This window comes from Anopheles marshallii, chromosome 2 (genome assembly GCF_943734725.1).
Source record: "Anopheles marshallii chromosome 2, idAnoMarsDA_429_01, whole genome shotgun sequence".
NCBI lineage: Eukaryota > Metazoa > Arthropoda > Insecta > Diptera > Culicidae > Anopheles > Anopheles marshallii.
In genome coordinates, this window is record NC_071326.1 from 49,533,139 (window position 1) to 49,553,589 (window position 20,451).

Sequence of the window (20,451 nt, forward strand, 5' to 3'; positions counted from 1 at the left end):
AAAACGTTACAGAAATGATTAATGAAATACACTATTTCTTTCTCGAACATGTTATATTTTTTTGTCCTGCTGTATACTTTCTGGACCTCCCTTTACTAGCGAAAGCAGTTCTTTAAAAATAAGTCAAAACAGAAACAAAATTGTCGCTTTAAATCCAAAAGTGAAGCGTAAAATGAACCACCTACTGTATTGCTGAGTAAAGATTGAACCCAAAAAAAAAACCCCTCCGAAGGACCGTGTGCAAACTAACTGCCAGTCGCCGGACAAACTCCACTCTCCACTGTCAACGTTTTGCATATCGTGTAACACAGACGGCGTACACCTCCTTTCTGGTCCGGCCTCGCGGGGTGTTGGATCGCGCCTTCGCTCGGTGCATCGAGGCTGCTGTAGCTGCCCCACGAGGTTAGGGCTGGAACTAAGATGGAGATGGCCTATGTTGGTGTGTTTCAGTGCGTAGCACTCGGTTCATTTTGCCTTTTCTGGTTTTTCTGTTGCTCTTTGCTACACTTTGTCGTCACATGTTATGTTATGGGAATTCTGCACGGTGTGCAAAGCAGCGAGTGAACCATCGGCCGTTGGTTGGCTAATGCGGTTCGGTCGTATGGAAGGGAACCGCACACTGTTTCCTTCCTTGTTTTACGCCCGGTTCCTGTTTGTTGCGCCGTTGGTGAACAGAAGGAAAAGAGGGAAACATTGAAAACACACCCGTGGCCCGTCAACAACCGCGCCAGCCAGCCAGCGAGCGAGCCTATCCGATCGAAGCGATTTGGCTTCAGGAGTGTAGAGAGGGTGGCATAGATGGGAACGAGCGTGTCCGTCCGGTTGTAAGGGATAGTTTTCGGAAAGTTTTCCAGCGGCTCATCGAAACGAAACTCATCCTTCAGTCCTTACCATACCGTCCTTCCGAGCGTATCGACGTACGGCTCTCGAAGTCGCCGCTGTTGTCATTCAAGGCACCTCAACGGTTGACCGTACATTTCTCTACCACCTGCACCGTTTTCCATTGCCTTTTGTGTTACCGCATTTAAAGTTACCGCTAAACATAGTGTTGCAAATCTCCCTGTACAAGTGCACAATACACGGTTTGCGAAAGTTCAATGATGTTCAAGGGCAAAGCGCAGGCCGGAATAAGAGGAATTTTCCCCAGCAGCCTCTGACGCGATGCCAACGATCCAAATGCACAACGCCCAAAACGGCATGTTGCATGAGTGTACTACCCGCGCGGTCTACGACGGAAAGCAGCATAGAAAAGTGCAGGTGCAAGTGCAATCGGTGCAAACGGGCAGCCACATCGCTAGCAGTGATCATCCGCCAGTGATTGCAGAACCTCGGCCACCTTCAGACAGGGCAGCTGCAGCATCGACGCTGCACAGGATGCGGCCCGCCGACCGGTGGATGCAAGTGAAAGCGTGTGAATTATGATACTTACTGTTCGGTTGACTTCCGACGTACGGTTTGCGGTGCTATACCCCCGGATTCAGTTGATTTCCGCACGATGATTTACCCGCCAACGGTGGGCTGTTAATGTTGGGGATTGTGACTGAGTACAATCCGTGTTTTTTGTGTTTGCTTCTTGGTGGGAATTATTTTACTCCTGTGTGTTTTGGCTGTGGTTCTGCAGTGCGCGGGCGTTTTGGATGGTACACTCGGACGGACATAGTAACGCGTTCACTCTGGGTTAGTATTTTCGGTTGTTCGGAAGGGAGTATTTGGACCGAGGGAGTGTAAGCTAGAAATTCCAACAGGTGAAAATGATCAACATCAAGAAATTAAAAATGTTTTCCTTTTATTTTCTTCTAAAAGATGCAAAAAAAAATTGTTTGAAAGTAGGTTTGAGCTGCAATGTAAACAGACTTGTTTTTATTTTCCTTAGAACGGCCTTCACCGTATCGACCACGTTAGCCGGATAGTCAGTCTTTGCTACGAAGAATTGCTTCCGATGGGATTTTGGTCCGGTCCGTTCGTGTGAAGACCGGCGCCGCTACTATCATGCCACCATGGGACTTCCCATTTAGATAGACAGACATTTAGTGAGCCTTTTTAATTGTTTAGCGACACAACAACCTCAAGATGTCTTTTTGGTTTTCTTTGACTTTATTTACCCGTAGCTGGATAGTCCGTGCTGCGTACGGCGGATTGGTCCGGATGGGATTTTGGTCCGGTCAAATACAAATGCATCTGCAGCTAGGACTTGTTTTATTCCTACCGTTATCGTACAACAGTTCCGTTTGTTATATAGATTTGAGCTTAATTATATGGGATTACTATTCTGCTTTAGATAGGTTGTAAAACAAACTTATAAAGTTCAGTTCCTACTGGTGTATTGTCCGTTGAATCCACGCTAATGATTCCGTGTAAAATTTCAATTTCTTAGACTTTATTTTCCCGTAGCCGAATAGCCAGTCCTGCGTACGGAGTGCAATTGTTCACTCATCTTTTAAAATAGCCTCATAATTATCCAAAATGTGATTGTTACACATTTCCAAACAGAAATTCAGAACAGAAATTACTTATTTATTTATTTCAAAAGATTTATTATTTTAATATTTTCGATTCGATTTTCTGTTATAGTAACTAATGTGGTTTTAAATTAATTTTACTGTAAGTTTTTCTCATGTTTTTTTTTTCCATTTTACTTGCTCACTCACTTGAATTCACAAAAGAGGCTTAATTTTATCGGCAATAAAAAGATTATTATAACCTTTCTGACTACACTCCGCAATAGCACAGCCAATTGTGCCTTTCAAGCAACGGAACGGAAGGTCTCGTGAGTCTGATTACCGCACGATATAATCACATTCCACTGAATTGCTTGAGTAAATGTCGAACAAATGTTAAAGTAGTTACAAAAAAGGCATTAAATTCAAGTTTGTTGCAGCGAAAAGTTGAAAATTTGATAACGCGACGCGTTGCAATTGCAATTGCAAAAATTGTACAAGCTACGCCCTCTTTTTCCGATGAAAGGGGCGTGTTCGGTGAAGGGCTTACACTGCAAAAATAAACCCTTAACGCAGCCAGGAGTTGTGTGTTTACGTGTTGTTGGTAGTGTAATTTATATACTGCATGTGGCCAAAAACTGTTTTTATTACATTTTTATTATTAAACCGATGCAACAGCATAAAAACTTTATGTACCAAATGTTGAACAATGTTCATTCATTGTTGTGTTTTGGTTGTGTTTTGATAGCAAAATAAAAAGAACTGTTTGCTGCTACTTTATAACAAATGTGTAAATGTGTACGTAATATTTGTTTTATGTTCGGAATGTCACAATGGCATCCATCTTTAGAAGCATAGTCACTAAAAGCCGCGTTGATGTTGGAGCGCATGCGTCGCGATGCATTATTCTGCCTAGTTCCACCATCATGGCCCGATGGGAAGCATCAACAAGATGTCCGTGGTACCTGTGTGGTCGGGAGAAAATGAAATTGCTTGTTCCCGTGGAATGGGGGCCTACGGTCGGAATTGCTTCATCGAGCGGAATGTGCTGCAGTCTAATGGGATTCGCTTGCATCCTTTTGTCCATTTGCAGAGTTCAATCAAATACACGAAGGTGGAGCCATGTACATATCATGCGGGAGTACGGATAGCACTCCCATGGAGCCGGAAACGGGCTATGTGCCGAACAATCCCCTCTTCGGGATGCCACTCGACAGTCCACAGGTGAGTCCGGGGTTATGTGTTGAAATGTTTCCCACTTTCCACTCCGCTTCCACGCGGTTTTACGTCCCAGCAGCATTGGCAGCATCCGGCAAGAATCGCGCAGGACACGCGGGAACGAATTGCGATGCTCGTGCCGATATACCGTAACATTCATGCACAACGAAATGCGTTCCTTCTCCTTTACGCACAGCGTCCCACGGGGAGGGAAGCAAGAATTGTTCCACCCGTTTGCATAATTCACCCGAATCGTAATAACTGAAATTTCACCATTATTTTTATGAATAGCAGCATCCCTTTTTAGGGCCGAAACATCTACGGTTTTAGTCATTCGGAAGTGGTTCACCGTTACGCATCGTTGAGCGGGTTTGTCGCTTGTCCACCGGAAAGGAATATTGTTGGTGCAGCTGAATGTGGCCAATAGAACATATTGTTACCAAAGCTGAAACTGGAGTAACGGTGTAAAGTGTGTGATTGCCTCAAACATAACATTACTATTCCGTATCAATATTACGAGTGGTGCTCTCTATATGAAGATCAAACAAGTGTGTGGTTTTTATACTACGCTGGGTTGGTTATGTTGGTAGCGTTGTAGCGTTTTACAGTACGCTGTGAATTTTTTTTCTATGTAAATTATGTGTCGTGTTTTTGTGTAAGAATCCTATTCCCCACTATTCCCCACAAAACGTTTTTCCATTAGTAATTTTAATGCTGATTTAATGTTGATCGGAGAAGCAGACGATAGCTGGCATTTCTAGATGACGAAACTCAAGTTTCCTCATAGCGTGTCCTTATCATTTCGCATTTTTTTTTTCTGTTTAAAGCATGAACTACATATGCATGCTTTTAAATTCTGTAAGGGTAAGCGTACCAAATAGTGGTGCAATTAGTCAGCATGCCAACTATTAAACACTGTTGGAGGTGTTTGGAAGTAGTACATTTTGTTGTTTCATCGGAATATGATAGAAAATACGTTTCTCCTTGCAGAAACAACGATACATAACCTAGTGTATTTAATAATGTGTTGTTAATGTTCTGTTGTACCTATAATGGTGGTATGTGGTTCCTATTGAGGTGGTCTCTGTTAAACGGACACGAAAGGACACAACATGTTTTTAGTTCATAAACGTTTATGTTAGAAAGATGTCCAAAGGCTACTACAGATAAAGAGGCGAATGAAGCTGCCCAGCTCAAAGTCTCTATAAAAACAATAAACAACAACGGCTACTACAGTTCGAAATTGTGCAGCGCCTTTTGTACCTAGATGCAGTGATGCCAAACCTAATTTGTTTGATATACAGGTGTGTCGAACTACAAGCGGTGTCAAACTATGTGTGGAACGTTGCTTATTATTATTAGTGGTGCTAGTATTTGTTCATCACTTTATCACCAATACTTATCCCTGAGAGATTACTTTCCTGATGACCTGGTGCAATTTTTTTTTAATTTTGGCGGTCAATTTGTCTCTTAACCCGGCGGTCTGCAGTCATAGAACTTTGAGCAAAAACTGTGAAATCGTATGGCAAATATATGTGATGAACACAATCTTCAATTACTGTAGACCGCCGGGTTACGCTCAAAGACCTCGAATTTGCAAAAGTTTACTAATTTTTTGTATATTCGTGATGACTACACGGTTTTATTAATTTTGCTGTCAGTTGTAGCCATAAGAAAAAGAAAAAAGATGATTCTCTTTAAGAAACCTTAAGAAATACTGCATAATAGTGGAGCATTTTTGAAAAAGTTGAATATTAAAACCATTTTAACACAGAATGCGGCCGTTTGTGTTTTAAACGATTCGTACCAGACCAGAGAATATTTCGTATTACTAGAAATATCTATATTGAGTTTAGCTTGTCGTAGGGATTTAGTTCCACTACCACCACTAATGGTACCCTTACCCATGACAGTTTGTTCAATATAGATACGCTTATCATTCGCAGTATATTATTCACTCAGATAGGGGGAAACTCAAGACTAGTAGTAGAATTGGGCATTTGTCGTGATAAAATTTAAAAAAAGGAAAACAATTTTCCGTTATGGGTAAATAAATCCTTTTTTATAATTTGTGGAATTAAACTTTAAAACGTATATAAAATGAATCTCGGTCTTATCTGGTTTCTGAAAATGAGGCTGCCAATGTCAGGATTTGCTGTATTTTCCATTATGACGGCCGTTTGCTGAATTGAAACTTTTCTGGGCATTTTCTCCCGAGCTTGCTTGATTTCAAACCAATGTTATTCAAAATTATTAATTATTCAAAATTAACAAATTTAGATGCTATGCTGTGATTCACAAACAATATTATTTTTCTATATGTACTCGTGTTTTTGGGATTTGTATCAAATTTGAATGAAAAAATCAGATAGTGAAGTGTTATGTGTATAAGATGCGTGTTTTATTTATTTTACAAAAAAAAAAACCCTTCTGCGAGCGTTTACAAACGCGATTATTATGAAAGATTTTTTCAAATCAACTTTTTCTTGAAACAGTTACGTAGGACTGGGCGTCCCCATAGGGAGTTGCTTTTGATGTAGCATTTTTACCAAACTTCTAGTAAATGTGGAGCTAAATCAAATTAGATGGATTGTTATGGAATTATTATTGAGTAAAAAAAAAATTGTGAAACTCATTAAAATTTGAACTTTAGAATTTCCCCGTTGCATTGCTGGATGCGGGTTTTAGAGTATCTATTACAAAATTCGTATTGGCTTGATTTCAAGAGATGGAACGTTATAAAACATAACAAACCCTTGTATTTGAATCGTAAACAATTGGGTTTGAAAAGAATTTGGTATAAAGATAGGTTAATCATGTCGAATGGAAGTTAGTAGCACAGTACAGTAGTTAGGAAATGTAGAAGGTTTATTTAAGAACAAACAGCCAAATTGAGCTGTGTTTCAGAGAGTGCATAAGAGATAATTGCAAGGCATCGAACATTTTTAACTGCTTTTAATCTTATTGAATCAGGATTAATAGTGCAAAAATACATACTTATTCTGTTTCAATCGTTACAATCGGTATAATATACCCTCTATTGTTACAATAGAATTGTCTTGGATGCACCAAAACAATTGGAGCGTTGGGAGCAGAAACTCCAGAAAGTCATCACAATTTTCACAAAAGCGGCAGCATAGAGCATGATAGAAAATGTTTAAATATTTTCAACTTAAGAGATTTTATCATATTAATCTGTTGAATTTAGCTGGTTAAACGACCAAAAAATCAGGAAAGAGTCTGACTTTCTAGATGTTGTGGAAAGTGTTGTAGTTGTTAGTTTTAATATTGAAATAAGTGCCATAAGCTCTAATTTGTCTACACGATCCCAAGATCAGCAACATCAGTATCTCAGTTCTGATACTGATTCACAGCACAGTGCAGGGCTTGGAGAAGTTATGGCTGTTTAGATGTTTAGAAATTAAATATATATATATATATATTTTAAGTGATATCAATATTTTTTGGTAACTGTTATTCTTCATTCACCAGTACACCGGTGACCATTTCTAAACGATCAGCTAACATCGTTACAATACCAGACTTTAAGGACAAAGCACACCCACTAAACTCAGCCAGAGCGGAACGCAAATAACAGCATTTTGCAAAATTATCTGTGTTCCCGATCTGTTTGTCTGCCTGTATATACCCTTATACAGTAGCAGATCAAAAGCTCAAAGCCCCATCCAACGAGTGTACGTATGCATTTAAGTTATGTATGTAAGACCTGCGAAAACTACTGTTAGTTCTCGTACTTCCAAAATCCAAAATAGCAGTTAGAAACAATATATAACAATCCAAAATAGCAGCCCCTCAAAACGGATAAAAAAGCAAATTATGTTCAAACGATAAATCATTTAAATATCAATATCAATAAATCATTTAAAAACTAAACTAGAACACCTTATATATTTTTTACGATACTTAGATACTATTGACAGCGAGAAACTACTTTATGTAAAAGAGAAACGCAAATTTTGTTAAGCGCTACCTGGTGGTTCAAGTAAACACAAAATGTATTTTTTATCTCAATTAATGATAATATTCAATAAAAACTTGAAGTTTTTCGTACAACAATGTAAATTTGTTCGAGACTGCCCACTGTGCAATGTTAGGGCTAGGTAAAATTGCCAATACCTATAATCATGGACCACTGTTAGCCTGTTTTAGCTTTTTAGCTGTTGCTTTGAAATGGAGTACTCACGCGATGGTTGTATAATGAAATATTGTGTAATGTATCCACGGTGGTACAAAAAAAAACGAAACTTACATCATGCCGATACATTGTACCATATCGAAGCAACCATGCCTAATAGCCTTAACACTGGAATGGCAATGTTTGCTGCGTTAGCGGTTTCAGTAAATCTAACCATTTTGTGTTCCAACCTTATCATCATCAACATCCACCATCGGCGTCGAGTTTTCGTAAATCGAGCGCTACAGCCACACTCGACAGAATGCGAAAATTGCGTCCTGCCCTTTGCAGTGTTACACATTGCTAGGCGCCAACAGGGCCAACGTCACCGAAAACCAGAGCGTCACGTGATGGCATGTCCTTTTTCTAGTTCTAACAAGATTATATTTCCTATCGGTGAGCGTTTGTTCCTGGAAGCATAGTCCGTAGGTCCGTAGCTGCCCCGCCGGAGTAATGTACGAAGGTTTTTGCGAATATTTGTCCATTTATAACCGACAGCATGACGACAAATAAATCTGTAGGTTGTTGGAAAGGTGAAGGGGAAGCTGGAGTGGTGACGATGTCGGTTCTGGTCGGTGTTGGCCAGGTTGAATAGGTAAAGCTCATTTGCCGTTATCGAATATTGGACGCACGTGTCGCGAGTGGCAGATTTACGCAATACATCGTAAGCCGCCGGTCATAAGTTATGTTGGTCCATATGAAATCATCGACGATAACGAATGCTATTGCATATTTCGAAATCGTTGTTTTCCTACACTTCAACGACTTTAAGTTAACTTTAGCGAATTGTTTGTTCTCGTCTAGGGTTTTTTTTTTAAACCCTCTATACCGTGCTGCATGAAACTACGGAAAGCTTCAAATTCCGGACATTTTTCACGTTTTATCTGAATATTTTTTTGCCCAAACTATAACCACAATGCTTATTACCGCGTCTCGTAAATGTCATGACATATTGAAATCACATTTTATTATTATTAATTTAAATATTAAATTAATTATTAAAGTTGTTAGCATCTTTTGGGCTCTAATTTTGGTAAAAATAAATGTTTTCCATCTGTCACTACCGTACAGTTCACCACTGTAGGCTTTCTTAGCAGTTTTGCTTCAAATCAAATCCAGTGTAAATTCATCATTAATGCCCTTCACTCTGGGTCTAGTTGCTTCGGAGTACATCAGAATCGATTCGTGAGATAATCATCAATGAGAAAAATGTGGTGGTTTATCATTTTACTCTCTGAGTTCCACAAAAAAAAACCTTGACGTCAGTGGACGGTGATAAGTTAAAAATGGGATTGGTGTTCCTTTAACCATAGAAAATGCGATATTTGCGAACCTGAATGGAACGAAGGTTCGATGCTGTCCGACATTTGAATCAAAACGACCGTAATATGAAATATAGCTCAATAGCGTCCGTACTTCGAACCAAAATAATATTGCAATTTTTAACGTAACATTATGTGTAAAATATGCTAAAATTGTTCGAAATTTGATGCAAAACGGTACTTCCACGAAATCGTTTTACAAATGTGACTATTACAAAGGGTTTTTTTTTGTGGAATAAAGAATATTTCGTACAATACTATTGCTTAAACTACTATCCTCGAAATAAGCTTGAAAATGTGTTTGTGTGGTCTCAGTGACAGCTTGATTGAGCTTGTTATCAGAAGTATATTTGTATATTTTTCAATATTTGTATAAAAAATTAACGGACATATTGCTGTCTAATCGGGTTTCAACCTAAGTAAAACAGTGTTAAACGTAGTAGAATATTTTAAACGCAGTACGACAACACAATTGAACTTTTAAACATTGAAATTGAAACTTTTAAACATAGTGTGTGCGTGTGCGTGTGTTGGTTTTACTAATAAACAGCAATATTTGAGCATTCATTCGCCTGTTTTCTAAAGATTCAAGACCTCACAAGACCGACACAGACGTTTAGGGACACCATGTTAGGAAGTTAAACTCCAAGGCAAGGTCAGTTCTCAAATTCATTACAGAATCTTTTGCCCTGCATTGCTACGCCAGTGTGTCCCGAACGCTGATAGACTTTTAAATGGTACCCCTGATATATCAACTAAGACATTAGGTTGGCAATGTGGGAAAAGAGTATGAAGGTAGAATTGTAGGAATAAGAGATTTTGATGAATGTCCTAAAAAGTTCCTTCACGTGGCGTCTTATAGTCTTATCGTCTTCACTTATCGACTAGTTTTCCGTAATATGGATATTAAAATATGTATTAGATGTATTATCTTGAACTTGTGTTGGGACAGACGTGGGTCTTATCATATGTTCCTCCTTTAGTTACAAATAGAATAACCCTCTATAGACTGAGTATTTCCGTACACAGGGTTCTATATCTTTTCGTATTTGAATCTGGTGCAAATGAGCACCAAGATAATGTTAATTAATAATACTTCTCCTTTTTGGCGCTTTGAAATATGACAAACATAATTATAAATATAAAAAATAGTATTTGAATTGCATTAGAAGTACAGAGTTTTACTTTAATAGAACCTGTTTTTTGTCTGAAAGCGAAACACAACTATAGAGAACATATAAAAATATAATGGGTGATCAGAAATATAAGCATAGGTGAACAAAAAATAAAAAGTGATGAGTGTTTTTTAAAATAATTTACCCATGGTTTAAAAAAACATATTATAGCCAATTTCTCGCAATTTATATTGTTTTTTTTACATCTTTCGGATATCATATCAGCAAAATTTTCATTTTCAGCATTTTCATAAACAATCGAAATGTTCGTTAATTGAATATAAAAAAGAACCAAAAAGCAATATGGTCTGGCTGTTCCTAATGAATGAAAAAGAGAATCAATCTAGAGCAGTAATTGAAGAAATACAATAGAGGAAATTGTATAACCGGAGCAGATATGTATCAAATCAAATTTAGTGTAAATATTAGCGCAATTTTATTGTAGGTAGTCACAATTTTTACCTATCTTATCAATGCTTTGTTCTGTACTCAAATAGAAATGTTCGTATGACGAAATGTATAATGACGCAATAAACGTTGTCTGAGCATTACGTTGGTGAAACTAACAGTTTACGACCCATTTGTTAAAAATGAATATGATTACGCTAGATAACGAAGATCCCGATCGATTCAGCCAATTCAGTTTTCTTTTTTTGTTGCTGAATAGCGCATAGTCTTTTTCCCACGCTTTGGAAATTTGAAATTCCTATTTGGCATTACTGCACAACGAGAGGCAAAAAAAGTAGAAATATCAAGGATATTAATTTAACGCGGAGAATCCACTCAATAGATATAAAATTTGAAATTTTCATACCATTGCATATTTAGTGCGGTATAACGATATGTGTTCTTATCCAAAATAGACATAAATATGATGTTTAATTTGAAAAACAAAAATTGTTATTTAAAATATTGAACAATTGTATAGCTGTCAAGGATATCCAGCAAAGATAGCAACAAGTATACTGCACGGTAGCACTCAAAAAAAGCGCCTTATATGTTATGCACATAATGATAGTAACAAGAGCGCTCCATTCATAATATATCGAGTCCTGCTAGCAGAAAAAAAAATCAACATTCACGGGGGTTCTATTTTTAAATACAATTTTATATGTATGTAGCGACAACATATTGACCATCACCATACTCACTCACCCACCCTTGCTCCATCTGTGTTACCATCTGTCTTTCTAGGAATGCCCATCGTCCTGCGGTGGTAGTGGCTGTTCCAGCTGTCAGGAGAACGCAGCATCATTGCCCCTTGCGGGACTGCACGGATCGGATTTCAGCGACTGCGGAAACTGTCTCGACCACAGCGGTGTACTGAGGTAAAACATTCATGCGAAAAAGAACGCAAATAAAACACCGCTCCAAATGCGGAAGGTTGCGAACCAGGGCGAAACCAAACAGCCACAAAAAAAGAGGCATACTTTTGCACATAAAAAGTTTGACCCCCCGATTTTTGCATGCTAGCTGGTTGCCCGGTAACGGTAGGAATCTCTGTTGTGAAACGCAATGTCTGTGGAATGGAAATGCGGTGGAGGGGACTAATTTTAGAAGCTCTTGCTAAAGCCTTCGGCGATGCTGCAGTACTTTCAAATGGTTGCTTCGATGTATGCTATCATGCGGATGTGTTGGTGAGGGAAGAAATGGGCAACATAAAACATGTCATTCTGTTGGTAAACCGCACGCCTCTTATGTTGTGAATGAATCTCCCGTCAAACGGATCATGGTCGGGTCCATCGGTCCAGATATTCCTTACCCTTCACTCGATTTTACTGGATCGCTTACTCCCTCTCTCTCTGTTTCTATCTCTTTTTGTTGATGAATTATTTCAATCGATAAGCGTTTTACGGCGGCCATTCGTTTCTGGTGACTATTTTTCGTAGTCGGTTTACAACCGTGCGAACTTCCCTTGCCTCTTAACACTTCCTGCCATACTTCAACTTCCACCACGAAAGGAATAGCATTTCATTTTAATTATCTCTTCACCGATACTGTTTTCTCTACTTTCCACTGTGCTGTTTGGTTGTGTGCAACTATCACACAGCATCTAGCCAGGTGGAGCATGTTTTCCTGCGGAAAACCAAACCGCCCCAAACGAGCGGAGCGTTGTTGCTTAGGATCGGTGAACACGGTGCGAAGATGGCGGAAGGCGCTATCGTGTTACCGTGTTGCGGCGTTGCAATTTTCAACTGTAAACCGATCGGCATGCGAATGCGATGCAATGAATGGGTTAGGTCTATACGACCGGCAGGCCCATGACTTAGAACGAGGAGGAATGTACTCAGTGGTGATTAAATTAAGTGCGAAAGTGGATCATAACGAGAAAAACTGGTATAAATGATGTATTCCAGCTTCTGCCACTATCTGCTGAGCAAAGATTCGGTGATTGTTTGCTTGGCTTTAGTTAGTTTGATATCATTATAGACAAGTTTAGTAAGCGTTGTATTTATTGAACATAAGTTTCAAATAAAATTTGTTGTTTTACTACTGATTTTAAATTGTTAGAATAAAAAAAACACTTAATGCTATCGTTTTCTGATCCCCGTTTTGAACCTCAGCTCACAAAGCAATCTTGGCAGCTACTGGAGCGAGGATATGAGCACATTTCCTGGCCTGCCTCCACTGGACATCGATCCGTTGCCGAGTTTGTTTCCGTTTTCCCCTTGTGGTGCATCGTACAAGTAAGTTAAACAGAGCGCGCAGCTCAACTCATCAATCGGGCATTCGCTTAGAGGCTCCCGTTTGCGGGATTGGTTTTTTGTTTGCATCCCCCAGCAGACCCGAGCGGCCAACGCACGACGTTGCGGATGTGTTGCTGTCATTGAAACACGCCGTGTTGAAGCAAAGCCCGGACCCGCCACCCATCGGCCAGGGGCAGAACTTTGCCACCCCGCAAGCGTCGCTCTCGTACACCGTCCACCCGCAAATGCTACTCTCACCCGCCGGTCACCATGGTCACGGATCGCATGCGCACTACAACCAGATGCAGTCGCAAACGGGCGGTCCGTACAGCACCAACTACTATGACTCGTCCTGCGCACAACATTCGGCTCCACCGATCTATCCCAGCATGAGCGTCAACGTTAGCATGAACATGACGATGCACGGGTACGGTGCGGAAGCGTCCGTCCCCATACAGTGCTCGCAGATGCAGTGGGGAGCTCAAAATGCGGCCTCGTCGGTAAATGTGCTCTACCCGCCGCTGCTCAGCCCGGTGCCGTATCCGCCCGGGACGACCTACTCCTTTACGGCAGACTTTCGGCCTCAAAGTCAACCGCCGGCTCCCCCTACCTCCAGCGGCTCCATCTCCCCTCCACCCGTAGTACACGACTCGTCTCGCAGTTCGTCCACGCTAACGCCCCACAAACAACCGCTCCCGCAAGCGCAGCAACATCTGCAGCTGCATCAGCAGCACCCGCACCAGCACCACCAGCAGCAACAACATTTTCAACAGCAGCAGCAACAGCTCCAACAGCAACAGTATTATCAACAGGCACACCATCCCCATCATCATCCGTCCCAGCACCATCATCACCACCATCACCACCATCACTCGCAGTCGGGGAGTTCGGCTGCCGTGTCGCCAAATGACTGCACACCACCAAAGAGTACGACCCCGCCGGACTTTAACGCCGCCGTTGAGCAGTCGACACCACCGGCCACGACAACATCGGCCGCCGCCGTCGCTGCTGCGGCAGCATCCGTCGGGTTTGCGGCCGCCCTGAAGATGAAGGCCGAAAGTCGTTCGCTCGGGCTTGGGTTTGTGGACACCGCCGACCAGCGGACTGCGGAAGGCGCCGAAGACGAGGAAGAGGAGGATGGTAGCGGTAGTGGCAGTGATGGAGCGGCCGGCGGTGACAACAAACCTAATCTCTGCCGACTGTGCGGGAAGACGTACGCTCGGCCGAGCACGCTGAAGACGCACCTCCGGACACACTCCGGCGAACGGCCATATCGTTGCCCGGATTGCAACAAGAGCTTCTCGCAGGCGGCCAACCTGACCGCACACGTCCGCACGCACACGGGCCAAAAACCGTTCCGGTGTCCCATTTGTGATAGGCGCTTCTCGCAAAGCTCCAGTGTTACGACGCACATGCGAACGCACTCCGGCGAGCGGCCGTACCGGTGCCGGGCGTGCAAGAAGGCATTCTCCGACAGTTCCACACTGACGAAGCATCTGCGGATACATAGTGGCGAAAAACCGTATCAGTGCAAACTATGTCTCTTGAGGTAAGTACACAACCGAACTACCTTTTGGTTAAGTTACAAGATGTACTAAAGTACGGTACAAAGATTCTTCATTTGGAGTGCCTGTAAACAGTGGCTCAAGCGTCAAATCAAACGCAAATCCCGATTTCCTTGGATACGGACGCTGGAAGCTGGAAAATCTTCGTTTGTCTAATGCTGAATGGACAACATTTCCAAAATTTTGATCTCTTTCAGGGTTTTTTTTTATCTAAAGATTTGGGACAATTACTTCCTTGTTTACTCACGTCAGCTCCGATTTCAACTAAGTTGTTGGGAGTTTATTCGGAGCCGAAACCAATGGATAATATACTCCAACCCATTAATTCTTCCATAGGCGCTGAGGAGATGTTAAGATGACCTGGTCATTCTCATGGTAATTGCGGAGGTATTTTCATAGGTTTTGATCAGTCATAACATTCCTGCACTCGTGCACTTACCAAGATTTGTACTACTTGCACTAGACTATTTGTGCAAGAAAATGAATAACTATTAGATGTTTTCTTTCTAAATAAGTAGTTCGAAGAATAATTATTTCTACAAAATCAGTTGCCATTGGCAAATTCATCACCTCACATTCAGAATCTGTGAGTTGCTGCTGAAATTTTAATAAAGCACGTTATTCAAGTAAGAATATTACCTCCGAATAGTACTGAGAAAGTTGGGTTTCATTTCTCACCACTTTGCAAGACACAGTGAAGCAAGTGCAGTATTACGTGGAATTTTCTAGAGTTAAATAGTAAAAAACATTATTCCAGAGTTGAATAATCCTATTCTTTGATAACACACACTCTTTCGAGTCGTACATTACTTTATCCGGCGCTCTAACCGCTTCGCGGTCTTAACCTGCTCCAGGAGTCGAGCCCCGTGGTCTGCCAATCCATTATCGTGGCCTTTTTGGCGGACGCATCAACGCCATCGCTCCATCTCAGTTTTTGGCCTACCATGCCTCCTCTGTCCATGTGGACGATCTAAAAGGACTTTACGAACTGGGTCGTCCGGTGTCATTCCCATGACGTGACCTGCCCACCGAAGCCTGGCGAGTATAAACCGCTGTACGACAGCGAGTTCGCCGTATAGCTCATAATGCTCATAATTTTAGCTGCTCTCCGATTGTCCTTCCACAAATGCGGTCTTCTGAGAAAAAAAATCCTTCTGTGCATCTTCCTCTCGAAAGCGGCTAAGAGAGTTTCGTCAGTTTAGGACAAAGTCCCTGTCTCAGAGACGTATGTGAGTGCTGGAACTATATAGGTTCTATATTGTCACAGCTTTGTTCGTCGCGACAGGTGTTATGAGAGGAGATGTTTCCTCAGACTGTATAATGACCGGTTGGCAGCCAGCACCCTAGCGCGAATCTCAACATCAATTTTATTGTCGGTGCTGACTTTTAACCCAAGGTTGTAGAAATTTTGGACGACTGGCGCCGTTTCGTAATTTTTGTATTTTTTTATTAATTTCAATTGTATTTTTTTATTATTATTGATCGGGTTAAATTGTCGTTCCATTGACACACTAAAGAAATTATGCGATGCAGAGGGTACCGGCGCCGTTCGCCGGACCAAACTGAACGCCAGATCACTCCCAAACTGAACGCCAGTGGTTGGTTTGGGTTGTAGGGCCACAAAAGATTAAACGAAGCAACCAGTGCAATCGTCCACAAAGATGAAGAATCGATACTGTGCATTTCATTAACAAATCCCTGTTTCTTTCTATCCTCTCTCTAATCGAACATCGGTAGATTTTCGCAGTCCGGTAATCTGAACCGCCACATGCGCGTCCATGGCAATAATGGACAAGCGCTGGTTGCTTGACACCAAAAAACGGCGCCGCTCTCGACCTCATCGTCCGTCGGTCATAACAGCATTCTGGCCCAACATGCTTTGCCGCCGCACTATCACCGTCACTCCTACCAGTCTTACCAGCATCACCAGCATTACCAGCAGCAACAACAGCAACAGCACGCTCAACAGCAGCAACTCGCCGAGTCCGTTTCATCGGGCCATCATCTCGTCGCGCACTCGGCAGCGGCCACGGCCGCTGCAGCCCAGTACTTTTACAACCAAAATGCGAGCAGCTTTCATCACCATCACAACCATCATTACAACCGTGCTTGTGCATCGGTTGCTGCCATATCTGCATCCAACCCTGGCGCGGCAATGTCCAGTACGGCCAGCCCGACCAACCCCAACACAGCAACCGCCCATCACACGTTCAAGTCACTTCCGACGGCAACACAACTGTCCTATTTTGAGGAATACCATCACTTCCAACAACAGCAACAACGCTCCAAATACGAAGACAACTTGGCATTGTTTGGGAGGAACAATTTTGTGAACATTTTCTAAGCACAGATTGTCGAGAACATACAACCACGGCTGGACGAGAAACCTGGAGCAAGAGTTGACTGTTGCCGTCAAATACGGTTCAGCTTATCGACACAAATCCCGCGAACATTCGATCTAGTCAAACAACCTGGCCAGTATAGTGTGAAGTACCGACAAACTCGGGCGATCGTCCCTGTCATGCTCGTAGAATAACGTCGCTCTAGTTGATTGATATTTCAAAAAGGCACACAGAAACTTCGTTGGTGCGTGCTAACCGTGGCACCAACTAGAAGTTGTAATTTTAATAAATACGAACAAGTAACGCATACTTACTATACTTATCACTACATTAGAGATTAGGCTATCAAGCTAAGTTGTTGTTGTTTTCTCTGTTTCACGCGCCAGAAAATATTTCAAGAACAACGACAGGAACAGTCATTGCTGGACAACTTCAATGGCAAGTGCATACAAAATTAAAAGAAACTAGTACAGAGCAAGTGCTGTTAAGGAAATTAAGGTCAGAAACAAAAATAACAAATAACTGGAACAAAGATTACTATTAAATAAAAGTAGTGTACAACAACCATGTACAAATCATAACCTCAACCGATACGATGGACTCATTGACAAATTTAAGGTTATCCTGGCATTTCTGACGGACGCATCAACTCCACCTCTTTCTTTATGGTACTTTAACCCGGGGGGTTTTATTTTCTCGTAGTAAGATACTCAGTCCTACGTAGGAGGACAATCTTCACCTCAATTATACAACTTGGGTCTTCCAAGGTTGCTCTGTTCATTCAAAAAACTCACAGAGTGGGACTTGATTGGGATATTTCGTGATTTGCGTGACTGCTGATTAGCGAAAGCCATCTATAATGGGTCGGCCCGTTGACTGTCCTTATAGTTATAACACCTCTCAGAAGTAGTCATAGTATGTTGGTAATGATGATGGCAAAACTTTCAGGCCAGACCTCACCAGGCCTAGAGTTCTTGAGGTTGTTGTGCCGATAAAGAAGAATGGCCGTATAATGGCTCCAGCCGGGAGCAGAAACCTGGATTTTCTGTGCCTCCTCAGTTACGAAAGGCCGATGCAACATTGAGGATATGCGCGTGCCCATCTGTGTGCCAATGCGCCGTATCTCCAGCATGCGAGGCAGTGAGTTCTCGTTATGGACTAGTTATCCGGAGTCTTGCTTATACAACAATGACCTTGAACCCCATGACGCTAAGTGCGAAGAATACTGTTGTGAAACCTTGAGCGCTGTCATTGGTATCTATGACTTAAACCTAACACCTGTGAGACGAAGGGCCTGAACACTGAATGGAGACGAGTCCTGCAACATGGTGAAGCTGGCCCGACCCTCCTGCTTAATATTCAGCTGTAGAGTACCTAAAGTTATCACAAGTTCCAACGCTTGGCTGTCTTCAGCTTCTTGAAGGCAGTTTTCGGTTCATAGACATCGTGGTGCTATGCGTCTCTGTATGGGTGCGCCACATGGGCAAACCCGTCACTGTAGCAACGGACTCGTGTGGTGGGAATGTTAAAAGGTGACTTTTGAAGTGGGGAGGCTTAACAACCTTCTATCTCTAGTTTATACGCGGATCATACCTGCCGAACGCGAGGAGAGTGGACTGAAGCACTGATAGTTGCCACGGGTAGCAGATTGTCTTTGTTGAGGTCGTGATCATTTCGAACACCTGACATCTGACCAATGTTTATCGCTCGGCGCCGTGTGGGTTTTGTTAGGTTCTTAGTAAGGATAAAGGTACCCAAAAGGCCTATCGTTGACGTAAAAGTCTTAACGGACCATCCGGCATATGTTCTAAGGCCTGAGGAGTTGTTAGTCCGTAGGTGCTTCGGCGAATCGGGCAGTGCCCTGGGTGTAGTGCCTCCTGCATACGAGCAGGCTTCCTTGGCCTTACTGAAAGAAAGTGGGTTCTCTATGACCCTTATTTCCTCCCACAAGCTAAAAGAAACCGGTTGGCAGGTAGCGCATCACGTTTCTCTACATATATGTAAACATAGATTGTTCTGTCCCAAAATAGGTTAGTTCCTGTTAAGCTTCAAAACGGTAAACTTGTTCATATAGCAGCTTAAAGAGCTCAATCTTTGGTAGGTTTACCTGGCACTGTTATTGCATGCTAACGTTGTAGAGTGGATGCTAAGTCTGTAGAGATGGTAGGATTAGAGCCACAGCTTCGCCATTTTCTCTAGAGTGTGCTACAGTGTGCTCTAGTGAAGATCTGGTAAACGGTGTATTCTTTGTTTCGGTATTCTCTCTGATAGTTTGCACTCATCTTCAGTATTGTGTATAAATTTTTATGTTTTTTTTTATTGAAAATCATATAGCAAACCATTATTAGTGTCACTCCTAATCTCGATAATCATCCACTTTACGGCATCTTCAAATCTTCTTATCAATAGCACACTATCATGCAAAATTAATTTTTATTGCGTTGGCTCGTTCTGTCGTGCGTTCGAGGGTAGCTGACAACTCAAGCTACAGATAGTGTCGGTTAACCCTGGTTCAGCAATATTGCTTCCGATCGTTGCGATATCAGTTGTGGTTCGGGTTCGTTTGAACTAATCATCTCTATCTCACCATATTTTTGTTTTTTTTTTCCCAGATACAATTCTATCCGTACTTTCTTTTCCTCAATGGTATATTTGCACGTGTTCGCTTCACCTTATTAACATTAAGCGATACCTTGACGAATCGCTCACCCGAAAAGGTTGCCGACATATCAGGTTGACATCACCTCGTTGTTTTCTACATTTATATCTGTATATATATATCTGATGGTGGATTAATAGGCGGCTGTATTACACTGAGGCTTACATTATATCAGATATCGGAGATATTGATCAGATGAACACTTTCGTGCAAGTGTCAAAAGTAAACTGTCTTACTTGTAGCTGAGAGATGATCACACGCTTTTTTTTTGTTTACTTAACACTAATTACTAAAAGAATATTTGTTTGAAAGTTACTATTCATAGTGCAGCACAAAGCCACATGTGCTGTCAAGCGGCACTTTTGAATTCTTTGTGTGTTTCAAAATGATAACTTCAAATATGCAACATACCAATATAGAAAGAGGGAATCTTGTAGGGAAATTAAAAAAAAACATGAAATCGGTAAAACCCCATTTTAGGTAAGTATCAAAAGCATTTGGTTTGACTTGGCTTGTTTCTTGTGCATCGATCACATCGAAAAAAAATCAACCGATCGACTAATTTTCGTTCGTACGCTTCTGATGCTTCCGAAGAAATAAATTCATCGATAATTTCATAACATATAATTACATTAAAATTGAAAGCAATTCAAATTAAAAACAAACTCTATAGATATTTCACATCGCAGCATTTAGCGCTAAATAATTCGTGTTGAAAGAAGAAGAAAAAACGTCCAAATGGACTGTGAAAAAAATCGCTTACATAGTACAGTAACGTCCTCCAGCCCCGTTTACCACCTTCCAAAATGTCAAAGCAGCCGTTCGGTCGTAGGATGTACCGGTGATGCTA

General features: G+C 41.6%; 1 protein-coding gene across 1 annotated transcript; it reads left to right on the forward strand.

The window, feature by feature from the left end:
* Positions 1–1,637: 1,637 nt before the first annotated feature.
* Positions 1,638–16,410, forward strand: LOC128719047 (protein glass-like). The gene is made up of 6 exons (XM_053812667.1): positions 1,638–1,677; positions 3,532–3,662; positions 11,543–11,676; positions 12,913–13,035; positions 13,130–14,584; positions 16,338–16,410. The coding sequence occupies exons 1-6, from the start codon at positions 1,638–1,640 to the stop codon at positions 16,408–16,410; spliced, it is 1,956 nt and encodes a 651-aa protein (XP_053668642.1).
* The last annotated feature ends 4,041 nt before the right edge of the window (positions 16,411–20,451 follow it).

What these genes read in the sequence shown, in the direction of transcription:
- LOC128719047 (XM_053812667.1), top strand. Translation starts at nt 1,638, where the DNA reads ATGGTACACTCGGACGGACATAGTAACGCGTTCACTCTGG. An exon ending in TGCCACTCGACAGTCCACAG is followed by an intron (nt 3,663 to 11,542) that starts GTGAGTCCGGGG and finishes CTGTCTTTCTAG; the next exon opens with GAATGCCCATCGTCCTGCGG. An exon ending in GACCACAGCGGTGTACTGAG is followed by an intron (nt 11,677 to 12,912) that starts GTAAAACATTCA and finishes TTTGAACCTCAG; the next exon opens with CTCACAAAGCAATCTTGGCA.